Here is a 24392-nt window from a genome sequence, read left to right on the forward strand (position 1 = left end):
GAAATACTTTCCAATTGCTCAAAGTTTCATCATGACACTGCAGTCTTAGCTACAAAAATGAATTAAATATGCATAGGGAATTCAAGGAAGCCATATAAGGAAGAATGTTTGCTAAGCTGCTTCATGCAGCATTAGCTGGTTTTTTTTGTTTTGCTGGTTAGTATTTGTCCTTGATACTGACAAATTTTGTGGATGTGCCCTCCTTTAAGCCACAATAATTGTATCAATGTCAAATAACTGTAAGACTTATATTTTCATATTTATGAAAGAGAAGTATTGGAAGTTCTCAGCACTTTACAATAGATAATAGCAGAGTTTTAGCCATAAACTCATTTTTTCTAATCCAGAAGCCCTTGCCATGAATATCACAACTACAACAGTGACCAGTTGGGTTTTACTGATACATTTCTAGGTAGATCACTTGAGGCTTACTGCATACAGTATAAAAAGCTGCTTTCTGATTTTATCTCTTGAGAAAAGAGCCTTAAAAATATTTTTCACCTTCCATCTAACATGCTTGTGATAAGTCACAATTTCTCAGAGGAACTTCTGCACCTCCTTTCATAGATTTTCTGGTCTTATTTGTCCCTGGACTACAGTTGCTCAGCCAAGGCAGCACTGTCTCAGCATTAATGAATCACTCTGCCCAAACTTCTCTGTACTCCTTTTGTCTGCCTGTAAAGGAAAAATTAATATGCATTTCTTTCAGGATTAATTTTCCATGCATTCCTTATAAATATTAAAACTTTAGGTGGAAAGCTTGTTTACTAAGAACGTTAGTTCTGACTGGTACCTTTATTTTTCTACTGGTATTTCTTAAGTCCAAGATAGCATTTCTGATGCAGAAGGTCACTGACTTATATAGTTTCATGGAAAAAGTCTATTCCATGTATTTGATAATTTGTTCAATATTCCTGTATTTTGTTCTCCGTAGTATTTCTAACGTTCTTAGTCATAGTTTATTTTTTATTGGTAGGAGAAAGAGTTCTGTTTTACTGGAAATTTTAAAACTTGATTTCATACCTATTTTTTTACTTTAGGGAGTTTGAAATCCTCATCTATGTTGGGAGATTTCAGGGGCACTAATTGGTCAATCTTTCAGCATTGAGGACATGATTCTCCAAATTAACTGGTTCTACTCTATTTTACTCCCCCTGTGCCATATGCCTATTTTCCCACTCTTCCCCTGCTTTCCCTGCAATGCTTGCTAGCCACTACTCTGTCAGATCAAGGAGCTGTTTGGTTGCAATGCCTTTTTTTTGTTTTGCAATGACAAAAATTGGATTTTTTGCATGTCTGTCTTTCTGCATGGCACCTCAGCATGCTGAATTAAGAGTGATAAGCATGTCTTGGGTATTTAGTCATAAAATGCACCTTTTTTTTTCTCACAGGCATGTTGTCTACTCATGATGTGATTTTATTTTCTTTTTAACCACTTAGAAGTTTATTTTTCATGCATAGTTTTACTCTGTTCTGGTTTTGGTTAAACCACTTGCATTTCACAGTACACCTGACTCACTACTGGATGATCTTTACCGTTGCCCAATTGGCAACACAGACAGTGGGAGCACAGATGTGGTGTTATTCACACTTTTGACTTTTTAAAACTTTAGCACTGAAGCACACAATTGCCCTATGGAGCTTGTACCACTACACAGCTATTTCCAATAACAGCTAGACTGCAAAGAGTGTGGCCATATCAGTTCCTTTCATCAATGTACCCAAATATGTTCATTGTGTATTTCCATGCCAGGGTCTCAAAGCCACTCCAAAAGCCAATACAAAAGCCAATGTGATGTAGACAATTTTACTTCTCTTACACTGTTGAAAAAATATATGACTTCGAGAAATTCACCAGGATTTCTGGCATGTGTACATTGCAAGAGACTATCCTACAGGGTAAAGCAGTTACCTCATCTTCTCAGTAAAAAATCATTGAACCCTCGCCTTTTGCACATATGCTCATGAACCCTCCCCCACCACTACCCCACTGACAAACATGAAGAGTCAAGAAATTAAGGCAAATTGTGATGGGAATCCATGGGGAATCTTAGAGACTGCTTGGTCCTGGAAAGTGTAGACTGAAAATCCTTCCATTTTCTTCCAAGGCTTACCTCTTCTTCATTGTCAAGAAATATTCTGTCAAAGAGAAGGGACTACTGTTATTACACAGAACAGCAAGAGCATTTCAAGACTGTCAGTATGATACTTGCCATTTAATATCAAAAAAATATGGAGATACTGGTATAATGGTACATCAATATTGAAATATCAAGGACTATATTACTGAAAACAAACAACCAAAAAAAAAACCAAACCAAAACAAAACAAAACAAAAAAAAAACCAAAAAACCCTCTAAACCCTAGAACAAGAAAGACTAATTTTGAAAGCACAAATGCCTGTATTTGCCGTGGGTGGGCTGTAGCACTGGAACTAAATACTTGCCCTCCACTGTTCAGATAGCAAAACGCTTTAGGCTCTTGAACTATTTTTAAGTGTCACTCCTACTTGATTAGACTAGGATGTGTTGTAGATATCTCAGTGACAGGGAGTAACATTTTAACTTGTTATGTCACGTTTACATGGAGACAACTTTGATGTAGTTTCTCTCAGGATATATTTAATGAAGTGCTATTAGAAGAAGAAATAAAAATCAGTCATAATAAATAAGAAAGTAGCATATTATTAGATTGCTGTTTGGAGAAATTCAGCATGAAACACTTTCACATTTGAGATCAAATGCTAAAAAATATTAATTTTTTCCAATGCAGAGGTACTTTCTGGTGCAAATGACTCAATAGCCCCATCCCCAATGGTAGAAAACAAGCAAGCCAGATATTTGTTTCAGCAAAATACTAAAGAAAAATACGAGAGGCAGTGAGACTTTTCCAGTTTTATTTTTTTAACTTTTTACCTTTTTACTGCCTACTGAGGGAAATACTGTACCCCGAAATTTGAAAAGGCTCATCTGGATTCCTCTTCAGAGATGACAATTAATTGTCCATCACTTTATCAAAATCTGTTTATGTGATGAAATCCTTGCCAACCCATTTGTTTCTGTGGGTGGCATAAATGGAGATGCTTGAACTACAGAAGTATTTATTTCTCTACCAATACTCTGGGAGAGTCTAAAATGAAAGAATTAATGAACAGTAATATTAAACATATGTATGAGAAACTGGAAATTAAGTTTGAGTTATTAAAAAAATTCTAACTAATTTATTAATGTGCAATTCTTACAATAAACATTATCTATCACTTGGAGTTAAATATTGCTTCTTTAAACTTCTATTAAGCTATGAGAAACTGTGAGAGTATATCCACTGACCTCATTTTAACAAGATTCTTGTCTATGACTGTCCCCCCAAACCAAAACCTGTTTATTTCATAAAACTCTGAAATGACATTGATCTCTCAAAGGTGATGTTATCAGCATTCAATCTTGACACCATCCCACAGAGACAAAACAACTATCCATTATTCCCAGTTTACATCATCCCACTGTGAATCAGAGCCAGATGCTGGCATAAGAAGCTGCATCTGTCAACACTCTTATGGCACTTCATTGTAACTTCGCCAAAAAATTTCAAACTACTCCCTCTCTTGGAAACAGCTACAAAGGGAATGTATGGTATTCTGCTTCTGCAGAAAGGAATGGATGTCCTTCTTTGATAGTTCACTGCAAGGCATTATGAGAGTCAAAATTATGTTATGTAAAAGAAAGCCAAAAACCTTTGCTGATGTAAATGAGTCTAAATCTTTGATTTTAATGGAAACAAAACAATTTATCTGTGAAGGCAGAGAGATTAGAGAAACAAACTTATTCTCACACTTGCATTATGTTTCATTACTACCATTTAGTATTATAAACATTTCCCATAGTTCAGTAAACAAGTTTCAAAATGAATGGTGATTTCAATGGAGGATCATCAAAAGACTCAACTACTTCAGTTTTGAAAAGTAAGCTATTTAGAAAATAAAGGCAAAAGGTAAATGCCAAAAAAACCCTTCCTAAACCTCCTAAACAGCTAATAGTAAACAAATTGTTTCCTATTTAAAAGGTAAAAATAAGTTGTGAGTGACTTTGTAAAATAATAATTACATTTAACGACTCATTGTCATAATTGATTTCCAGTTAGAAATATTACAACAAATTACAACTTAATGTCACATCAAGGAAGTTAAAAAATGGAAGCATTCTACTGGCAGCTTGAAGCATCCTCAAAGTCACAGGCACAGGTTCTTGTGAGGGAATGTGACTGCCCTGATATCTACCAGAGGAGTAACACAATGAGGCACTAACAGTCCAGGAAGTTCCTGTAAATTTATGACAACTTCCTGACAGAGGTAATGGAGGACCCCACAAGGAATGGTGTGCTTGTTACCCCATAGTGACAAACAGGGAAGGCCTTGTCAGAGATGTGAAGATTTGGGGACTGCCCTGGGCGCAGTGACCATGAGATTGTGGAGCTCAGCATTGGGCAAGGAGGAGGCAGGGCAGCAAGATTGTAACTATGGATTTCAGGACATCTGACTTCAGCCTCTTTAGGGATCTCCTTGGAAGAATCCCATGGAAACTGGTCCTATGGGAAGAGGAGTTCAAGAGACCTGGTTGATATTCAAGGATCACTTCCAGGATCAAGAATGATGCACCTCAATGAGCAAGAAACCAAAGAGGGCAAGAGACTTGCATGGATGAACAAGGAACTTCCATCCTTACTCAAGTGTAAGCAGGAAATAGACAGGACATGGAAGCTGGGTTGGCCCACTTGGAAGGAATATAGGGAGGTTGTTAAGGTTGGAGTCAAGGCTCCATCACAAAGTTGCTTAAACAAAACAAGATGGTCAGCAGCATCTTAAATGCCAATCGGTAAAGCAGGAATCCTACATGGGTTGCAAGTGAATATTTGTCTTTGATGACATGATAACCCACAAGCTTCTCCATCTGTCAGTTTTATAAGCCTAGGTTGTATTACTCTAAAATGATGAATGAGCTAATGAATCTGTCACCTATAGAATATAATTCTGAAAATTCTTAGGGAAGTTTATCACCATATATTGAATCTCTCAACTTTAATGACAGGGAAAATAGGTGACATCTATACAATGTGCCTTTAAACACCTCCTGATGCTGAATATACTTAAGCATCAAGAAGAACAAAAAAACATGTTCTGAAGGACTTCCAATTTTCTCCTGCATTTTTTGTTAAAAATTTAAAAACCTATATCTCTACTGTGAAACTAGAAGTTACTCTTCTCATCCCAATATAAAATTCTATGCTGTCTCTGCTGGAAAATGAGGAGGCTTGCTTTCAACAACAGTAGTGGTACCAGTTTACCATATCACATAGATAAAAAGAGCACAGATATGATCTACAAATATTTTGAGAAGATATATTCAATCAGGAAGCATTTCAGCTTAGCAGGAGTTCCTCACCTCTTCTGCTCTGAGAACATGAAATGCAGTAGACAGAGAATGTTCAGCAAATGCAGTAGACAGAGAATGTTCAGCTTTTTCAGAGAGCAACATATGCTCTCCCTGCCTTGTTCTATGCCCAACTACTTATGAATCTCATCTGCAGCCACTGGGACTGTAAGCTTCCTTTCACCATTCTCTCTTCAGGTACGTCTTTCTTTTGATGTCAGCTTTCCTCCTGCATGTATCTGCCCTGTCAAAAAGACGTATAACTGATGACATATACCTATAATGAGACGAAACTATTTTTTCTTCGTCAGGAACTTCTATTCCTCCCTCTGACAATCCACCTTCATTCCTATTGTTTCACTTTGTCCTTCAATACACCCAACATTTTCTGACAAAGTAAATAACAGATTTCAAAAGGTGTTCAATGCCCATACACACTATACAAAAACAATGTGTTTTGGTTTTTTTTAAAGTTAGGCTTAAAAACAAAATCCTTTCTATATGTGAGATTCATTCATATGATTGTTGGTGGTTTGGGGAGCAATTACCAGACAGTATTTACAGTATGAAAAGTCAGGCATGGCTCTTTTAGACCTGGAATATTTTGGTGGCGTGAAGCATCACCTTTATGGATAGCTGCAAAATAAAATGTTTACAATTCATTGCATCTCACTTAGATATCCAAAAGTTAATTGCCCAGCTTTAACCTTTAGCTGTCTTTATAGCCAGTGGTATGAAATGGAGGCCTCCAGAGGACAATTTCATCCTAAGAAAGATGCCTAAGATAGAAAAGATGAATCACCCTTTGAAGGTACCAATTTCTCTCCATTTACTATAAATGGATCCCTTGGGTGACTTATCTAGACATAACTGTCTGAAAGTTAACTTTTAAATGTCTGGTGGTGAGAGAACCTACATACATTCAAGAAATATGCTGCAAATGTGCAAGCAAGAATTTTGTTCAAATGAAGACTTGAAATGACAAGATTTCTATAAGATTTCAAATTATATTATCAGGAACAGCTGTTGACTCAATCAAGGAAAAAGTAGTTCTGCTTGGAAGAAAAATGAATTCCAGTTGCTATAGTGCTTTGGGAGTGTGTGAAAGGGGAAAAGAGGAAATGGAGAGACAAATATTTTCTTGAATAAATGTGGAAGATATTCCCTATCCAAATGATTCAAGCAAAAGAAAACTAAACAGTTTTTGCATCAAAACAAAAGCTCAGCCTTTGGAAATTCCATGGAATTTAAGATTTAGAATTTTAATTGTTGTATGTTCACTTTTTTTTTTTTTTTTTTTTTTTTTTTTAAATTTCTGTTAGATCCATTTATAGGTTCAATGGAAAGACATTGGAAAGACAAGTAATTTACCCAAAAATCATAGGGGATGCCTTGAGCACAAGGGGTGAAACTCATGACAGTGAATCCCAGGACCCTTTGTCCTAAAAATAACTTCTTTAAAGGATAGAGCATCTCTGCTGGCAAAACTAAAGAAAAATCAGCAGTTACCAAAGTATTATTGGTTTAAAATAATCGTTATCTCCAGTATTGAAGGTTTTTCTTTCAGTATTTCTCATAACTACAGCCATGGCTCTTAGCTCCCAGTATTTTCAGTGGCAGTGAACAATATAGAGTTAGGAGCCAACACCTCTGCACCTTTGGGTCCACTTCTGATATTTGGTCTAATAAACCTCTCAGTTCTTTTTCCTCTAACTTCAGACTGCATTATTGAAATTCTAACTTCTGAAAAACATCTATGGATTCACTGTCTTAGATGATTTTCAAGTATAGAGAAGACAGGTAACATAATCATTAGCTTCTTGTTTGCCTCATTCTAGCAAAAAGACTCAGAGATATGAAAAGCTTTGTGGCTTGGGGACAGAGATACTTGGATTCAGTTTGACTTCCATTGACTTCTATATTAAGTATATTCATTATCCACAAATATCTGTAATTATGAGAGATTATCACAATTTGCAATTTTATCTGTAGTTTGCTTTTATCCATGTTAGGCTGGTTTTGTTTTGCAAAAACTGGCATATCTACTCTTTCTTGAAGACAACATAAAGTATTAGCATTCTTGTATCACTTAGCTTTTCTGACTTGAGCATTGAATGTTTCTTAGATGTAGTTGGATTAAGGATGGTCGAAACAATGCTATGTACAGATAAACCAAATACAAAGAACATAAATTACTAAGCAGTGCTCACATGGCATAGTCAGTGTCTATTTCTTTTTGTCATAACAGCTTATAAAGTCCCTCTGTTCTGTTTAATTGTTAGCTGCAAGTATTTAGTTGCAGTTTTTTCTTTTCTGTTTTAATTGGATATTTCATATTGTGAAAAAAATAGCATCTATGACAATTCCAGATATTCATGTTAATTATGCTAGGGGTTACTGCATATGATACCAATTTATTAAAGGTTATTTGGGGAGAGAGAGAAAGAATGAATATGTCTTTTCATTTTATAATCTGCCTTTACAGTTCTTTTGTACTCCACTATGCATATAATAACCCATCATTACCACACAATAACCCATAATTTTCACTGTCCTGGTACTCAGTTCTTTGAGATCCATCTTTCGATATTTCTAAACATAACAAGTAGGTTTATTTTTACCTGCTAACTGCCCATGATAAATAATGGGAGGAAGTGGAGGCAGCAAATTCAATTTTCAGTTTTTTCAATTCAATTTTATTTTAATGTCAGGAAAGGCCGTGTGACTTCTTACTTAACGTATAATGACAAAACTGTTAATGCTTAGCTCTTTTACTCCTTTATGACTTCAGTTTTCTGAACATGAAAATTACAACAGTTATCACAAATATGGATTGATATAAAGACAGATTTTGTGGTAAAAATCTATGTAAGAGAGTTCTCAACAGATATATTTTTGCCAATAGATTAAACTGCAAGGTCTGTCATGCATTTCTGGACCCAGAGTATCTGCTTTAAGTTAAAACAGAAAGAAAACCCAAAACACCAATAGCTCTACCCATGCCTCTCCTGCCTGCCTCCTTTGTACACTTGTTTTGCACACTTGTATTGTGTGAGATACAAATGCATGGGAAAAGAAAAAATATATCAAACAAATTCCCAGCTGTGACTCTAATTGGATTTGGTGTCTGAGTGAAAACACAGCAACTGATGTTCACACAACCTCCAGGAGTCTGCAACAATGATTCTCACATCTGGTTAATGACCAAATCAAGTATTTTCTGTTTGGAAACATCACTAATCCATGGAAGGAATTTGGAAATAGATGATCTTCGAGGTCCCTTCCAACCCTAACCTTTCTGTGATTCATTCTAAATAAATACTGATATGCATTTAGATGTTCAAGCATGCACATGTATAAAAGGTATATTACATTATTGCTACATAAAAACACATCTAGGAATACATCATCAACAACAAAGGACGAACTCAAATCTTTATATATTAAAAATAGAAAGTTATCAAGTTGCTGCTACTTATTGTTTGGTGTCTTGAGAAGAGAAATTTATTCCTTCCCCTTATTCGTTTTCAAAAGACCATTTAGAATATTAGTCTGCATCCTTCCTTCCTACATCCTCACTTTTAACCTACTGGTCCTTGCTTTCAGCTTCATAGAAGGATGGACTCCCAAGGCTGTTTGGTTATTTGTATAGGCCTGGTTTCACTGTCTGTGTGATGAGGGAGTATCTCACGATAATGTGCCTTACTTGTAAGTTAGACTCTATGTAGAGTTCCAAAATTATTTGTGATACTGTTAATGGATTTTAAATACACAATATAGTGGAACATAGCTAGATAGACAGATTTATCATTACCCACATAATCTCTCCTTTTCTTCTTTTCTTATGCATCGCAAAAAAACCTGGATGTCAGTGTGACATAATTCTAAAAATTAAGATTGCATTGGAACTGGTAATCATTGCATATACTGTAGCATAGGTTTTTCTTAAGTAATATCATCAACCCTATGCAAAATTAGAGTTTCACTTTATGTTGGGCAATTAATCATTTAATAAAGAGCCACTTCCTGAGTGCAATTAAAAAACTGAAATATATGTTGGCTTCTAAAATATACTTCCTTAAATGTCTTATTTTATAATCCATTAATTTTATCTTCACCTGTTGAAAATTCAGTTCCAAATAAGTCATTAAAATCCTGTTTGGACAGTTTTTTCCCATTTGACATAATTTTGTTATGTGGCCACATCTAGATTACTAAAGCAAAATCAACTTAACCGTTCTCTCTCTGAAGGTGATTTTTTTCTTTCATAGAGAGATCCACATCCAGCACACTTCCTCAAGGGCAAAATGGACTGGATGTATCACAGCTATTGGGAGTGGTCCCTGGCCCTTTTTAATTTCGAACTGAGACAATGAGTTTTTTGAGATACTGCTGCTTGGCACAAGTCAGAGTTGTCAGAGGCTATCCAAAAACATGTTGCAGGATATGTATGCCTGAATTCCAGATCCTAGTAATGTTCCCAGGCACCATTCAATTGCCAGTGTGCATGATATCTTTGTGTCACCTCACCATGCTTTCCTTAGGAAAGAATGCCTATGTGGGGCATCAGTATTTTATTTCAAGTAATGCATTCCAGAAAATAAGCATTGAGAACAATTGCATTGTTCAATACAGTTACACAGTCTCACGTCTTGATCCTCAGCTGTCCTTTTTTAAAGAAAAATATTTTGCTGCAGGTTTTTCATGCACACACACTAGGCAGAGAAACCCATCCCCAGAACAGTCACAGCCTAATGACTGAAAGCTAGGGAGAGACTCACCTTTTACTTGAAGCAGCTTACACATCAAAACTGGAAGCCTGGGCAAAATGGTTGGACTCCATTACATTTTCAGTCCTCTAAAAGCATATTTGGCAGTCTTGCCACATTCTGCTGATCCATGTCTTGTTCCAACATTCATTAGACATTTGATTGGAATTTGCTTTTCATAACAAACAGCTCTGCAAAGACAATTACTTTATTTGAATTATTTTTACTATCACTAGAGAATGATGTCATATCTGAGCAGAATGAGATTTATCTGAAGACATTTTGCTCCACTGAGAAACTGTAACAGAGTGTTGGTGATGGTGGACCACAGGATTCCTGCTGTTCAAGTAACTGGTATTTGGATATGAGGAAATGAACAGTCATAGGAATGGCATTTCCATATATTGCACTCTGTGATGTCATTATTTCTCTCCATATCCAATTGGAATATTGACCACTCTGAAATGCCTGTATAATAATAATAATAATAATAATAATAATAATTTTTACAAGTATTTTATCTTTTTCTCTAAAAAGATATATTTAGACACTTTATTAAGGTCACTGCAGACAAACTGAACTCAGAAGATAAGGAAAGAAAGAAAACTCACATAATTTGATATTATCATAAGAAATCAATTTATACACAATTTTCAATCATGACATTTTTGACGCATGTAGAAAGACATTTCCTAGACTGAGAAAAGTAAGATAATTAAAGTTTGCCTTGTATTCCTTATCCTGCAATAAAACCCCTAAAATATTAATAAACTAAGTCAGGATTAATTTCTTCAGGACATCTCAGCAATTTGATAAACACTTATGACAGAAGTTTCCCAGGGCTTGAGGACTGTAGCTGATTTTCAATGAAGTATTCATGTTAGAGTCCTAAAACTTCTACTCATCCTTGCAGCCTATTTCTTTCCTTTCAGGCTGTGGTAGAAGGTGCTTGTGTCTTAAAGTGACACTTTTTCTCCTGGTGAGATCATTCTCATGATCTTAAATCCAAAATTTTTCACTCTTTCAGTTTTCATCAGATGTAATTTGTTGTCAGCTGTTTACAATATCATATGTGGTGATACCTGCAGAACAACTGCATGGACAGATGACACAGGGAATTGTTGTGGGATCAACTCTAGGGACAGATCAGCATAGAAATGCATGCACATTTTTGTGCTTGCAATTACATCTTTTGGAGAAATCAAAACCTAATATTTATAATTTATTTTTTAAAGCAGCTTAAATAAACCTTAGTGGCTTGTCTCATAGCAGTTAAATGAAGGCTACATTTGTAATGAGAAGCAAATAACTATGCAGTGCTTTTTGTGGTTGCATTTTTAAATCTGTGACATAAGTGTATGTCCAGTAATAATAGTGGTAATCTGGATAATAACTTCTCGTAATTCATGGACTAATCTGATTGTCCACTGAAAGCATTAAAAACATCCTGCCTTCCTCTCATTTACATCATGGATATGTGTCCAACTGGCCACTGCTAGAGTCAAGATAGTAGACTTCATTAATACTAATGGTCTGATCTGTTATAGCCAAATCCTCATTTCCATTTATCAGTTGTCTGTACTGCAGAAAACCACTTGTGCTTTATAACTTAAAGAGGAGAGAAGAAGGAAAAGAAAAGAAATTTCACTTAGGTTATCCCCTTTAACATATTTCATCAAAAGAATGGATAAAATATTTATTCATTTACTGTCCTTTACTTTCCCATCAAAGTGAATAGAGAGACATTTAATAAGACATGGAAACATTAAAGAAGCCTTTTATCAGAGTGGATGGGAACCTGCTCAGAACAAACATTTTGGCCTAAGGGAAAGTTTTTGATCTGTGAAGCTTAAACTTAAAACACTCTCATATTGGATCATGTGGTCAATTTGCATGAAATAAATGATTTGCTTAAACCTTACAAAGCTATAAAATAGAACTTGACAAGTCATTAGCAATAAGTGGTGTCATACTGGCATTATGCTCACACTGGTGCAATCATTAGAAAACTGCTGCCACAGCAAAGCACAAGAAGATAATAGGGCCAGCCCACAATTTGACCTAGAGGAGTTAGATCATTGCCCCACACTGTAGATACCATGCTGCAGTCCAAATTATTGACTATCCTTCATCATTACTCATCTGCTCAACACTCTGAGCCACTGCATTTTTATCCTTTTTCACACAAAAAAACTGTCCAAGTTATAAAAAATATCACTTTTTCTAACTAGGGAATAGGTGGTCTAGTTTTGGAAAGGAAAAAAAGAAGAAAATAGGAAAAAAAAAAAAAAAAAAAAAAAAAAAAAAAAAAAAAAAAAAAAAAAACCACAAACCAAAAAAAAAAAAAAAACCAAAACAAAACAATTTAATGTTTATTTTAGGACTTTGATCAAATGTAGAAGGAAAAATAATATTACCCATTCTTCATTAATTGCTATGTTTTTTTAGTTTTCATTCTGAACTGGAAATTTAATATCTCAGGTTTCCATGTGTTGACATGCTTATGAACATAACTTTTCTATTCTGGTTGGCAACAAAGGTAATCAGCAGCTCATTAGTTCAGTTTGTGACTTCAAGATTTTTTTTCAGACATAAAGCGTTTGGAAAATCATGGCTAAACATATGGATTCCTGAAGTTTGCCTAACATTAATTTTAAGGCTACAGTTATTCTGTAATGAGATTGGTAAATATCCACTTGGGTTTGTTGCCAAGACAGGAAATACATGGATAAATGCAGGATTATTGCCATTTGTTGCAAAGCACCTTCAAGACATTACTTTTATCAATGTGTTAACATTTTGTTGGTGGCTCAGGTACACGTCAAGTTTGAGCAGCCCTGTGTTTGATATTTTATACAAATTACTCGATGAACTGAACCACATGCTTGCAAATTATGTGCCTGCAATTGTACATATGTTGATGAGATGCAATAACATTAAGTCCACGATGCTTAAATCCCACTGCTGTCTTCAAGATGAGGTTTTTCTCATGCATTCCCCACGAGCATACACACCTTTGCAAAATGGGAAGGGTAAGTAAGATGTTGCAGTTTCCAAGGCCCATTAAAACTTTAATTTCTTTTCTAAGTCCATCATCAAGCATGAGGCATGGCTTTGAGTTTCTGATGAGTTTCTTTCTCAGCTGGAGCTGAGATTTAACACTCTTTTTGCATGTGGACTCTGGTGCAGTGAATGTTGCTAGCGCATATGACTGAATCAATGTTATGTTTAAGCACTTAATTTTATTTCTCAGGTCACAAAAAATTGCACTTTCCAAATGACAGTGACAGGACAGCTACTGAGACTAAATGCCAGTGAAATAACTTAAAAGGAAATAAGGAGACTGCAAATATGTCATAAATTAGAAAATAAGCATAAGTAATATAAGAGTAAATTAAATATGTTCATGAATCTTTGAAGAAATTAAGTGAAAATTGTTTTGTACAAAACATGATATCTGCACATGGACTAAGACAGTACAGAAAGTCCCAACTGAACATTCTGAGAGAGTAGAGGTGCTTCAGTTAGCAGCTGGAATCAGAACCTCGTCAATGTTTACAATGCATGACCTGGTTGGTATTGGCTAATTAAAAATAATCCTTAAGGATGAGAAACATCATAATTTTTACTGGTGTTTCCAGGAGCTCATAATCAGTGGACTTGAGGGAATAACTGAAGAACATTTGTTTGACAGAAGAAAATAAGACTTTTTTCTAGAAGAGGTGTCATGAATATGTAACCTTCTTATCATAGTATTATTATTCTCTTTTGAGTCCAAGGAAGAAAAACAGAACTGTAGTTTTTCAGCATATGTTTGAGTCACTTGGACTTCATTGGTTTCAAATGTGACTCTTAAAAATAAATTACTCTACTTGTTGAGAAATATATTTACTTCTTATAGTGTCTGAAAGATATTAGCTTTTATGCACACTGTAATACTTTTAACATGAACCATTTTGAAGGGTGCTCAGCCTCCCAGTGAAAGTGCTCAGCTTGTTGAATTCTTTTCTATGCTTCTTAATCTGTATTCTTAGGTGCAGGACATAAGGAATTCGTACCACCTCGTCTTCTTCTAGAACACAGCCCAAGAAAGAAACCAGCAGCTATTGAAGGCAAGTTTCAGTTTTTCCACATTTACTGGCTTCCACTTCACTGTTTGTTCTAATCGGGATTTTTTTTGTTTGTTTATTTGTTTGTTTGTTTTGTTTTGTGGGTTTTTTTTGTTGGGGTTTTTTTTTTTGTTTTTGTTTTTGGTTGTTTTTTTTTTTTGGCTGTTGTTGTTTTTGGTTTTGCTGTTGTTTTTTGTAAATATAACCTATATTACACAAGTGATCACATTACTAGGCCCGAGACAGGAATGACATACTGATGTATTCACGACAAGATGTAAATGTTCCTCATTGTAGTCTCACAGGTGGCTTGGGGCATTTCCTGAGTGAAACACATTGAAGGATTGAGGCCTAATCTGTAAAATGCTTTGAATGGCATTCAGCCATAACTTGCTATCTAAATATAAATATAATCAACATTATCATCTTAATGTACTTTGGATTATTCTTTCAGCTATTGTTATTCAGTCGTTTTTCTGTCCATTATTTTTAATAATGAGCGTAATATGTCTATCTGGCTCCGCATTTATCAACCCAGTTGCTGTTGTTAAAGCTACTGAAAGAGAAATACAAAATCAGATCTTACGTTCAGAAGATTAATACATAATCCCTGAAATTGAATTATATTGTTTATAGTCTGATCATTACAGTAAAGTGGTGGAAATACTAATTTTAATTTTAAAACGAACTATGTCCAATGACTTTGAACTACAACTGCAATATATGTTCTTGGTCTTTACACCATAAAATTTAATAGTACAAAACACCTGAGGTTTTTTTTATAATTATGTAGCAGTTTTCATATAATACTTGAGTCCTTCAGTCACACTTTGGCACTTGCTAATTTCTCTCATAGAAGTCTTAGTTGTATGTTACTCAGAAAGCAATTGCAGTCTAAGAGGAAAACAGATGGGGTGGCAGCAGAATAAGTAACAAGAGCTACAAGATTTCCTGCATTTGAAAACAGAAAATGAGACTTAGGACCCATGACTGAAAGAAAGTGTTACATTAATTAGATATTTCTGTAATGTGATTATTGTGAATTAGAACATTTGGGTAAAAATAGTTATGTGCCTTATTATGTCTTTCCCCAAAAATCTTGTTACTGCAAATGATTATTTCTTTTTAAACATGCTGCTTAAAGGAGTATGAAATTGTGGTTATTTTGAGACAGTATAGAAATAGATTAGCAGTCCTGCTTATTTTAGGAAAATATTTGAACCCTGCTTATCAGCAGAAAGAAGTCCCTGCAATGTTAAACTCTGTTATCTGTCAATCAACCATCATGGAAAAAAAGACATAATAGAACAAGGCTGACACGTTTGTTGAATGATAAACTTAATCTTTAAATATAACTGTTACACAACATGAACTACCATCAAATTAACATTAAATTCTTGATCTTCAAAATCATGAGGAGCATGCAATTAGTGCAATTGCACATAGAAATGACTATTTATGACCAGTTACACATTTGTGTGTTTCATTAGCTCATTTATGCATGCAATTCAGGTGATTGGGAATGTAAATTAGACACTCATTTGGCAAACAAATTTGGGGGAGATTATCTGCTTGGAACCATATAACTAAATTCCCTTTAAGGCTCAAGGCCAGTCACTAGGATACAATAATCATCATGCAGGAGATTTGGAGGAAATGAAGAAGGCAGAATTACCTGTGAAACGTTACCATGAAAAGCTGTTATGTTGCACTATTCTGTGTTTTCCTTATATAGAAAATATACCACAGTGCCTTGAGGAACCCTAAATCCTGAAGCTTTATTTCAGCCCTAGGAAAAAAAAAAAAAAAAAGTAATTTATAAGAATATTTGGCAAAATGTCAGAATGGAAAAAGAGGAGTAGGCAGAAAAAAATAAATCTTTAAAATAGCTGAAGTGAAGAGACACTTGCATGTGACTTCTTAGTGCTTAGATACCTTTATGACTGGTACATAACTAAATATCACTGATCAAAAGGGAAATTGAAACAAAAGATTCTTCTTATAAATATAGTTGAAAATAGTATCATAACTTATTAGAAAAGACAACAAATAGAAGCACTTCTTAATTTAAAAATAGACTTTATTTAACATCAAAGACTGGCTTAGCCTTTGACAGAAGAAACCAGCTCTGAACAAAAGGTAAAACTGTGGGAAGTAACAGAACATTTATCACACAGAAAATTTGTGAAGCCAATCTACTTAAACTCTAGGCTTTCCAACTTGGTGATATTCAGACATTAGATAATTATGCATCTGGTGAAGGCTGAAAGGATCTTAGTATTTTTCTAGATTGACATGTTTTCAGTATCACTCTATTTTGCCACTTCTGCCTTAGGTAATCATGGACCATTCTTGTTTTCTGATAAGGTGGAAATAGTGGTGTGTATGCAGCACATATCTCTAAAATTTTTGGATTATTTGATACCTTCAAGTAGAATGCTTTTCATGGATAGTATGAAATTTCCTGTAGAAATTATGCTCTGCTGAATTCTCGAAGCCTTAGAAAAAGAGCATATTGTTATTATATATTAGATATAAATCTTTCTCTCTTTGTCATTGCCTTTTTCTCTTCCTTTAGCTGCACAGTAAATCTTTTGGCAAGGAGGTAATTATTTAAGACAATCTTAATTAGTACACTAGATTCTAGTAGCAAGAAATAAATTACATTGAAGTATGTGTTTGAGTTGAAATTTGCAGATATCTGCTGGTAAAAAAGCAAAATGTTTTGTACTAATCTGGTCAGAAAAAAAAAAAGAATAGATCATTGCTCTCCTGTTTCATGATTGGTTGGCTTTTTCAAAGATCTTACCTTAAATTTTCATTGAAGAGTTTGAATTTTCAGTTCACCAGTGGAAGAGAATAATAAAACAAAATACAGGATCCTGTAATGGTGAACAAGAGAAAGAAAGTAAAGGAATTTGTGAAGATAAAGGCATTGATGTATAACATCTACTTGTATTTCGAGCTTGGAAACCTTGTTTGGTAAACTAGGAAGCACTGAACTAATTTTAAATTCTTTATCTTATCTTTTTATGGAGCTTTCACAAGTACTTGGAAGTAGTGCTCTCAGCTTGGCTGACAATGATGTTGCCATGTCAGGACATTGGTGTCACCAGTAATTTGAACAGATCTGTTCTCCATGGCTATTTGAACTTTGACTTTAATATCCTTCTTCTTCCTTGGCTGTAGTCTTCCACACCTCTTTTAACTCTAGATTTCTTATATTTTGTTATTCACTGACATCCTAAAACTTCTCTGTAGATTATATTTTTTCTCTGTGATTCTCTCTCTTAGGTCTTGAATTTTTGCTCAGCTCACGCAGCTTTTACCCTTCCTCCATTTCCACATTCATGTGAAAAGGGCTTTTCTTTCTGATAGTCCTCCCATGTTTCCCCCTCTGACATGGCATTATAATCAGTCAGGAAGACACTGAAGTTGGACAAGCATAAAAACTAAGATCAGAGGCTTAGCTAGTGAATCTTCATGTTAATTGTTCCAGAATAGCATGTCTTTGCCTTCTCTCGAGACCACAGCACCTTTGTGAGAAGCCTATATCAAAATCCTTCTCCTGTTAGAAAGAATCTTAGTGCATGTGGAATGTGATCTCAAGCAGACCTATGCTTTTTGCCACTTTGAAGAGCACTGTATCACAAAAAACATTTGCATGGCATTGTATCTGAATTTGATTGTCCAAGTTATATAATCCTAAAAATCTGCTCCTGTATCTTTGAGAGGGAGACCATTTATCATGGAAGAGTCATCAACATAACCATTCTGATCTGTTAATGAATCATGACAAGCTCTGAAATATGCCCCTTCCCTGACTGAAGTATACTGGCCATTCTTTGCCATCTTGATGGTATCTGTGATATTAAGGGAAAAACAAACAAACAAACAAAAACACAACCAAAAAACAAACAAAACAAAACCTCTGTAATATTTTCAGAGGATCTATGAGGAAAAGAAAGTATTTTCTCTAGGTCATGGAATCCTCTAATTACAAATTTTGCAGAATGCAATAAAGCAAGTTGCTGTGAAATGTGTTTAACTTCCCCCAAAACTCCCGCAGAGGCTAAATTGGCAACTGCATCTATGCTGCTGTATAGAATGTACACTGTCTGACTGTCTCAAGGAGAATTTCTAGTCTATATTTCTGTTCATGAATATGACATTAGGGGATATAACCAAGAATATCTAAATTACTAAAGTCAATACAAATTTTGACGAATCTCCCTTGACGTACAGGAGTGTATAAATCTTGTACAAATCAATCTGCTTCTGTACAGCCTGTCAATGTCTGCCTTCTCTTCTGTACATGGATTGTTCTATAAAAACCCCTCTGTTTTCCTTCTATACTATAGAATCAATTACCCTTAAAAAAAAATCCTTTCAGTGAGAGATTGTGATTCAAGACGCAACAGAACCCTTTTAAAAAGGCACAAATTTGAAAATTTTTCCCTATTTAGAACATTCTTATTAATACTGACATGAGTTGTGGATGAAAATTCATTTTTCTGATAAATTTTAATCCAAGAGAGAATAAAAACAGAAAAATAAAAAAAAAGAAAAATATTCTCATTAGAAATATCATAATACAATGGGTTAGGTTTAATCTAGGTTAATAGATGACCAGATTAGTTAGCTTTAAAACATTGCTGTATATAAAGCACAACAAATTTTTTGAGAAATACAGGCCTTATATCTCCATGAGTCTGTAGCGAAGACCTTTAAAATAATACGAACAAGGTTTCAAAGTGAGCTATTTAATGATTTCAATTAGACATTTAAGCAGTAAATTCTAATGATTTAGCAATGATGAAGAAACCCCTAAATCTTCACTGTTTCAGAAAGCCCTTGACATTTTCCTTAATGACATGAGGCTCTTCTGTACTACTTTTATTCTATCATAAAATACTAAAAGTTAAACAGACAAGAGGGGAAGGCTTACTAACATAAGAAAATAAAGTATAAATATATGTATATTTTGATTAGACATATTATTATATTTTCTCATCATGTATAATAATACAATTGAAAATGCTAGAGTATGCATTTGAAAATAAATATTCACCAAAGTCTACCCAAAAGATCATAAACAAATACCTCTGAAGATTATTTTAATTTTTCATAGTACTTTTTAAATGTTATAGAAAAGCAATAGTCTTTGCATATGTTGCACCTGCAAATGGGAAACACTTACTGGGATTAAGTTCATCTGGGCTTTCAAAGGCATAACTCCCATGTTTCTTTGGAAAGAAAAAGGAAACTCTTACAAAAGATGTCCTGCATAACCTCATCATCCCATTATTAAAGCTCAAATTCTTGCTCAAAAGCATGTCATATAAAAAGTATCAGCAAAACCCTTCCCAGCACTGGTAACAGAATTGGTCCTGACACTGATTCTTGTTGTCCAGCTGGAATGTCAGTCACAAGGAACCAGCCAAGCTACCTCAGCCTTGTTGGTTTGGCTCTCGCTAGTAAAGGTCATACCATAAAAAAATCAGTGCTCTCTGGAAATTTAAGTATTCATCATAATCATATTTGCATCATATTTATCACTGACCATTGTCCACTGGAGTTTCTGTTGCTGGTCTTGTTATGGAAGTTGGTCTGTTCTCTTTTTTAACTTGCCATGCATACTCTGGCTTCATCTCACTTATATTTTTATTCATTTGCTCCACACTGTGCTGTTTAGTGAGGGCAACATACGGCTCATGCTATTAGCAAAGTGTTCTGGTGCTTAATGCAACAGAGCCATGAAAAAGGAGACTATAACCACTACAGGAAGAAATAAGAAACATTTATGTAGGTCACATGAGAGCATTAGGAGTTTCAAGCATGATATTTCTCATAGATTCTGCAGGGCTCAAAAATATCTCCATAAGCAATCTCCACAGCTACTAAATAGTGTTTCAGACTGGGATTTGAAAACAGTGAAATGGTTTCAAAAAAGCAAAACTGAACTGGAGAGATTTTCTAGGCCTTCAGGGTGTGCTGTATCTCTAGTGATCTGTGTGCCCCAGGAGTCTTTCACTTGCCCAATATGAAAAGAAAGTGTATTTCATTACTCTGCAGAAAAAAAAATGGTGTCATTTAAACAGATCTTTGCCAATAAATGCACTTCATTTTGGCCTAAGCACTCACCTGTAAGTTAGAGAGAGCATGTGTGTGCTTGTGTGCATGTGTACATGTATGTGTTCGTATATGAACAGAAGCAATTCTAAGAACTTCAGGAACTTTAGATAATACTGTTTAGGTTTTTTTATCTTTCTTGGCCTTTCAGTAGTTTGGCTGAATCAAGACAGAATTATTTCTCATAGAGAAAGTAACCAGACAAAGAAGGTCTCTCTTTCCCAAAAAAGATTTTTTTTTTTCAAAGCGTCAGCTAAGGTCAATTTTTACTTGAAATTTAGATTCAGTCTTAAAAGTATGAATTTCCACGACATCCTAAACTAAGCAGAAATATCTCCTTTCGCTGTTTATTAATTTCTCCAAAAGCTTTGTCACCCTTAGGGGATCCTATTTTGTGAATAAGTGTTAAATTGTTTAGAATCAAAAGTGCAACTGACCAGTCACTGTCAGTCTCTACTCGAAGCAACCAGCCAAGGGGAAAGAAAAGTAATATCATCAAAAACTGAAATGCAATCAGTTTTTTTAATATTTAAAAGGATATCCAACTCCCATTGAAATCAACAGCAAAACTTTTATTGAGTACAGAAGACAAAGGGTTTCAGTCACCAAATAAAACAAAGAGCAACAGTAACCCCTTCAAAATTAATAAGAAAAATAAATATTAAAATGCAGCTTGTGTTTTGTTTGAATGGTCTTTTAAAATTATGTCAATGGACAGCTTAAGGTGTACAGAGCTGCTTGGAGAAAAATTAGATGAAATCTTATCCAGAATGAAGTCACTATGTTCAGTCTGAGCTATACATTCTCAGGAAAATCTGAATTAATGGGGGTTTTTTTGTTCTATTTTGTATGTCAGTGAGTATACATGAGTCTCTGCTGCTCCTGAGCTCTCTAGGACTAGAATCTGTAGGCAGGAAAAGCTGTTGTAGCATTTCACAGAGTCAGGCAATAAATATCCAAAGTCACTCACAGGAGCTTTCCTCCTGAGCTTTCCTGACCACAGGGTTTTAGATAAATGGACCTAAACTTTAAGACCTATATAATATATTAAGACCTAATAAGGACCTAAACTTTAGAAAGCTAATGTGGACCAAAACACCTCCAAATTTCTGGCATTCAGTCCCACTGGTTAGTGTTTGCTATATGCATACCTCTCCACCAGAATGAGTCTGTGGCTATATTTTTCTTCCCCACTTACCTCAGTTTCTCAGACGGGATGGGATGAGCTGACAATTCCTTTCAGAATCAGACTTTTCATAAGAACATGGACCATCTGGAGCAATATGGTAAAGAAGCTCTAAGAGCACCTTCTTTCAGTTCCTGAGCAGCATTCCTGTGACACTGTGCCCCGTAACTCATGTGCATCCCTAAATTTAGATTCCACTCAGCACTGGCAGAGAAGCACACTGGTCTTACCAGGCCTGATTTCAAGTGCTGCATTGTTAACATGCTTCTGTTATCTCCCCTCCCACCATTGTCCAAGAATTAGCTGCTCTCCAGTGAGAATAACACAAAGACATTGTCAAGATGAGTGCAGGAAATTCAGGTTGAAACATCCCTTTCTTGGTCTTTGTTGAATTTTGGATTTTTACTGGCCTCCTTCATCCCTCATTGAAAAATAAATAATTCCCTCTCAGAGGTTTCTTTGCTTCAAGAGCTGTTCTGTTCAATCCAGCCACTTTGCAAGAAAATTATTCTATGCTGCTTCTTTTTATTTTTCATCCAGGAATATTTTTTTTTTTTACCTGAATGTCCCATTCAGTACTGCTTTAATTCACAATACTCATGTTCACTGGACTTCTTCTTATACTACATTAAGCTCAACTTCTGCATAGAGTCTACAGGAAAAAAAATTGAGAAGTAAAAAGTCCATTGCTGGCCTTGCTGAGTAATTCTGTCATGTACTCTTCCAGCTACACATATCCCTATTTCATTCTTGTAAATGCATTGCAGGCTTTTAAAGGTGAGGCCTTTTTGTACTTATATGTCTCACACTGTCCATGAAATGTGGCTCTGGATTAATGGTACTGGTGAAAAAATCCTGTTAATTACATTATCAAGAAACAGTAGCAAAGAATAGATTGTTCAATAGTTAATAGCACTTGAATGTCATATTGTGGTCAACACCAAATCCTCAAAAGCACCTTGTGTTTCCTTGTGTAACCCACAATTTGTGCATGTTATGGTCCCTCTTTATGTAGTTGGCCCTTTGTAGTTCTGTAACTGTTCCTAGCTTAAAAAGTAAGTGCTTTCAATTAACAGATGGGGTTCATATTTTACAGTGCAAAAGACCTGCCTAAGTTCCTATTTAATTATTTGCTCTGCCTCTTAATTTAGCTGTGCACATATCTGGATAGAGCCCACTACATTTACTGCTTCAGAAATTACAAATTTTTCTGGTGTTAAATATACAGTTAATATGCAACATTCTACATGTGAGCGGCTGAAATTGAGAGGAAATAAATTTATTCTAGAAACGGCATTACTTCCTCAAATCAGAAATAGCTGTTTCCATAATAGCCATTTACCATGTCCATCATTCTCATTTACACAAATTTCTCACTGGTAGCTGTGAGGGGCATCAGTGGGGCTGGATGCAGCTGAGATGTGAATGGAAGCTCAGTGACTGTTTTCCTCAGACTTGAGCAAGAGTGCCCATCTTTCAATGTAATCAGGAAATGGGGGCCACAGTCCTTTAATACTTTTATGTAATCATCCCCCAGAAATTTCATAACAAATATAGACATCTCAAAGCTGCCTGGACACTCTGAATAATGCAACTTGAGAGCTTGATAGAAGAAAATTATGTCAGTTGCATTAATAGGTGGAATGACATGGAAATGAAGATTCTGCAGCTAGGGATGTCATCATCCTTGGGTTATTGGCAGTGAAAATTCCTGCCACTTCCTGTACATCTCTCATACAAAGCTTCACTTCTCAAAGCTCCATGCCTCAGCTTGTGGTTTTCAAGATGCATATGGCTCTGAACCTTGCTATGCAACTTAAGGCAGATTTCATGTGGGTTTTTCTGGGCCCCAGAGGCATACAAAATGCTACAAATTCAAAGGCAGAAATGGTGTCAGATTAAAGAAAATCTTGTTGTATGGACCTTGGGCTTACAAATTATTCTTATGCATCACTTAGCACCAGAAATGTAAGAAACCAAAAAAACATCAATCTAACTCACCAGAACTGAGGCACTCAGAAAAAAAATGGATATTACTGTAGCCCTGGTTCCGTGCCTGAAGTGTTTAGGTTTTCTGAAATTCTTTTCCCAGGGAATTTTCTGTAAACAAGAGAAATGTTTTTGTAACTGTATCTGTGGTATTCATTCTTTTTCCAAGGAGGGACTTCTTGATGTCCCTCTGGTCTGACCAATGTGATTGAAGAGGTTTGCCATTGTTTCACCAATCAAATTGGTCTGTATAAAAGGGAGACACATCCCAAAAATAAAAGATTCATTTTCAGCCGTCTCAATCTCAGAATCTGTGTTGTTGTGGGGTAAAACATTGTCACATTACAAAAGTCCCAGGAGGACTTCAGCCTCTAGTTATTACAAGTAAAGTCTCATGGAAGGATGACAGAAGGTAAATTTCACACTTAGTATATTTACCAGCATTGATTAATTGAGGCACAGTATGCAAATAATTGAACCACATTTTAGAAATTAGAAGAGATTCACATTACATGTGGAAATAACCCACTGAAGAGTCATACGTGGCACAGGAAAGTGAAGCTGTGGAACAGCTTTTGTGAAATCTGAAACTGAAGAGACTTCCATTTCAACCAGACAGACACAATTCCTAGCACAAGTCTCTGGAGAAATGTGTCAGGGGGAGAGACAGAGACAATATCAATATTACTGTATACAAGAATATGACATTCCAAACGAGTCAATGTAGGATGAGCACTACTTTGATGCTCTACACATACCTAAGAAACCTCACAACACAGAG

The 24392-nt window shown here is 35.3% G+C and overlaps 1 protein-coding gene across 16 annotated transcripts in view; it reads left to right on the plus strand.

Annotated features, from left to right (window-relative positions):
* The window catches only part of TRDN (triadin), a 231780-nt gene that overhangs the window by 85610 nt on the left and 121778 nt on the right, over positions 1–24392 (plus strand). For 15 of the 16 annotated variants that reach the window (XM_083857335.1, XM_083857345.1, XM_083857347.1 and 12 more), the window contains one exon: positions 14230–14307. In XM_083857335.1, the coding sequence (XP_083713461.1) occupies positions 14230–14307 (78 nt within the window). Of the gene's footprint in view, positions 1–14229; positions 14312–24392 lie in introns of all 16 variants that reach the window. The other variant, XM_083857350.1, reaches the window with a different exon arrangement.

Source organism: Zosterops lateralis (genome assembly GCF_965231275.1).
Source record: "Zosterops lateralis genome assembly, chromosome: 3".
NCBI lineage: Eukaryota > Metazoa > Chordata > Aves > Passeriformes > Zosteropidae > Zosterops > Zosterops lateralis.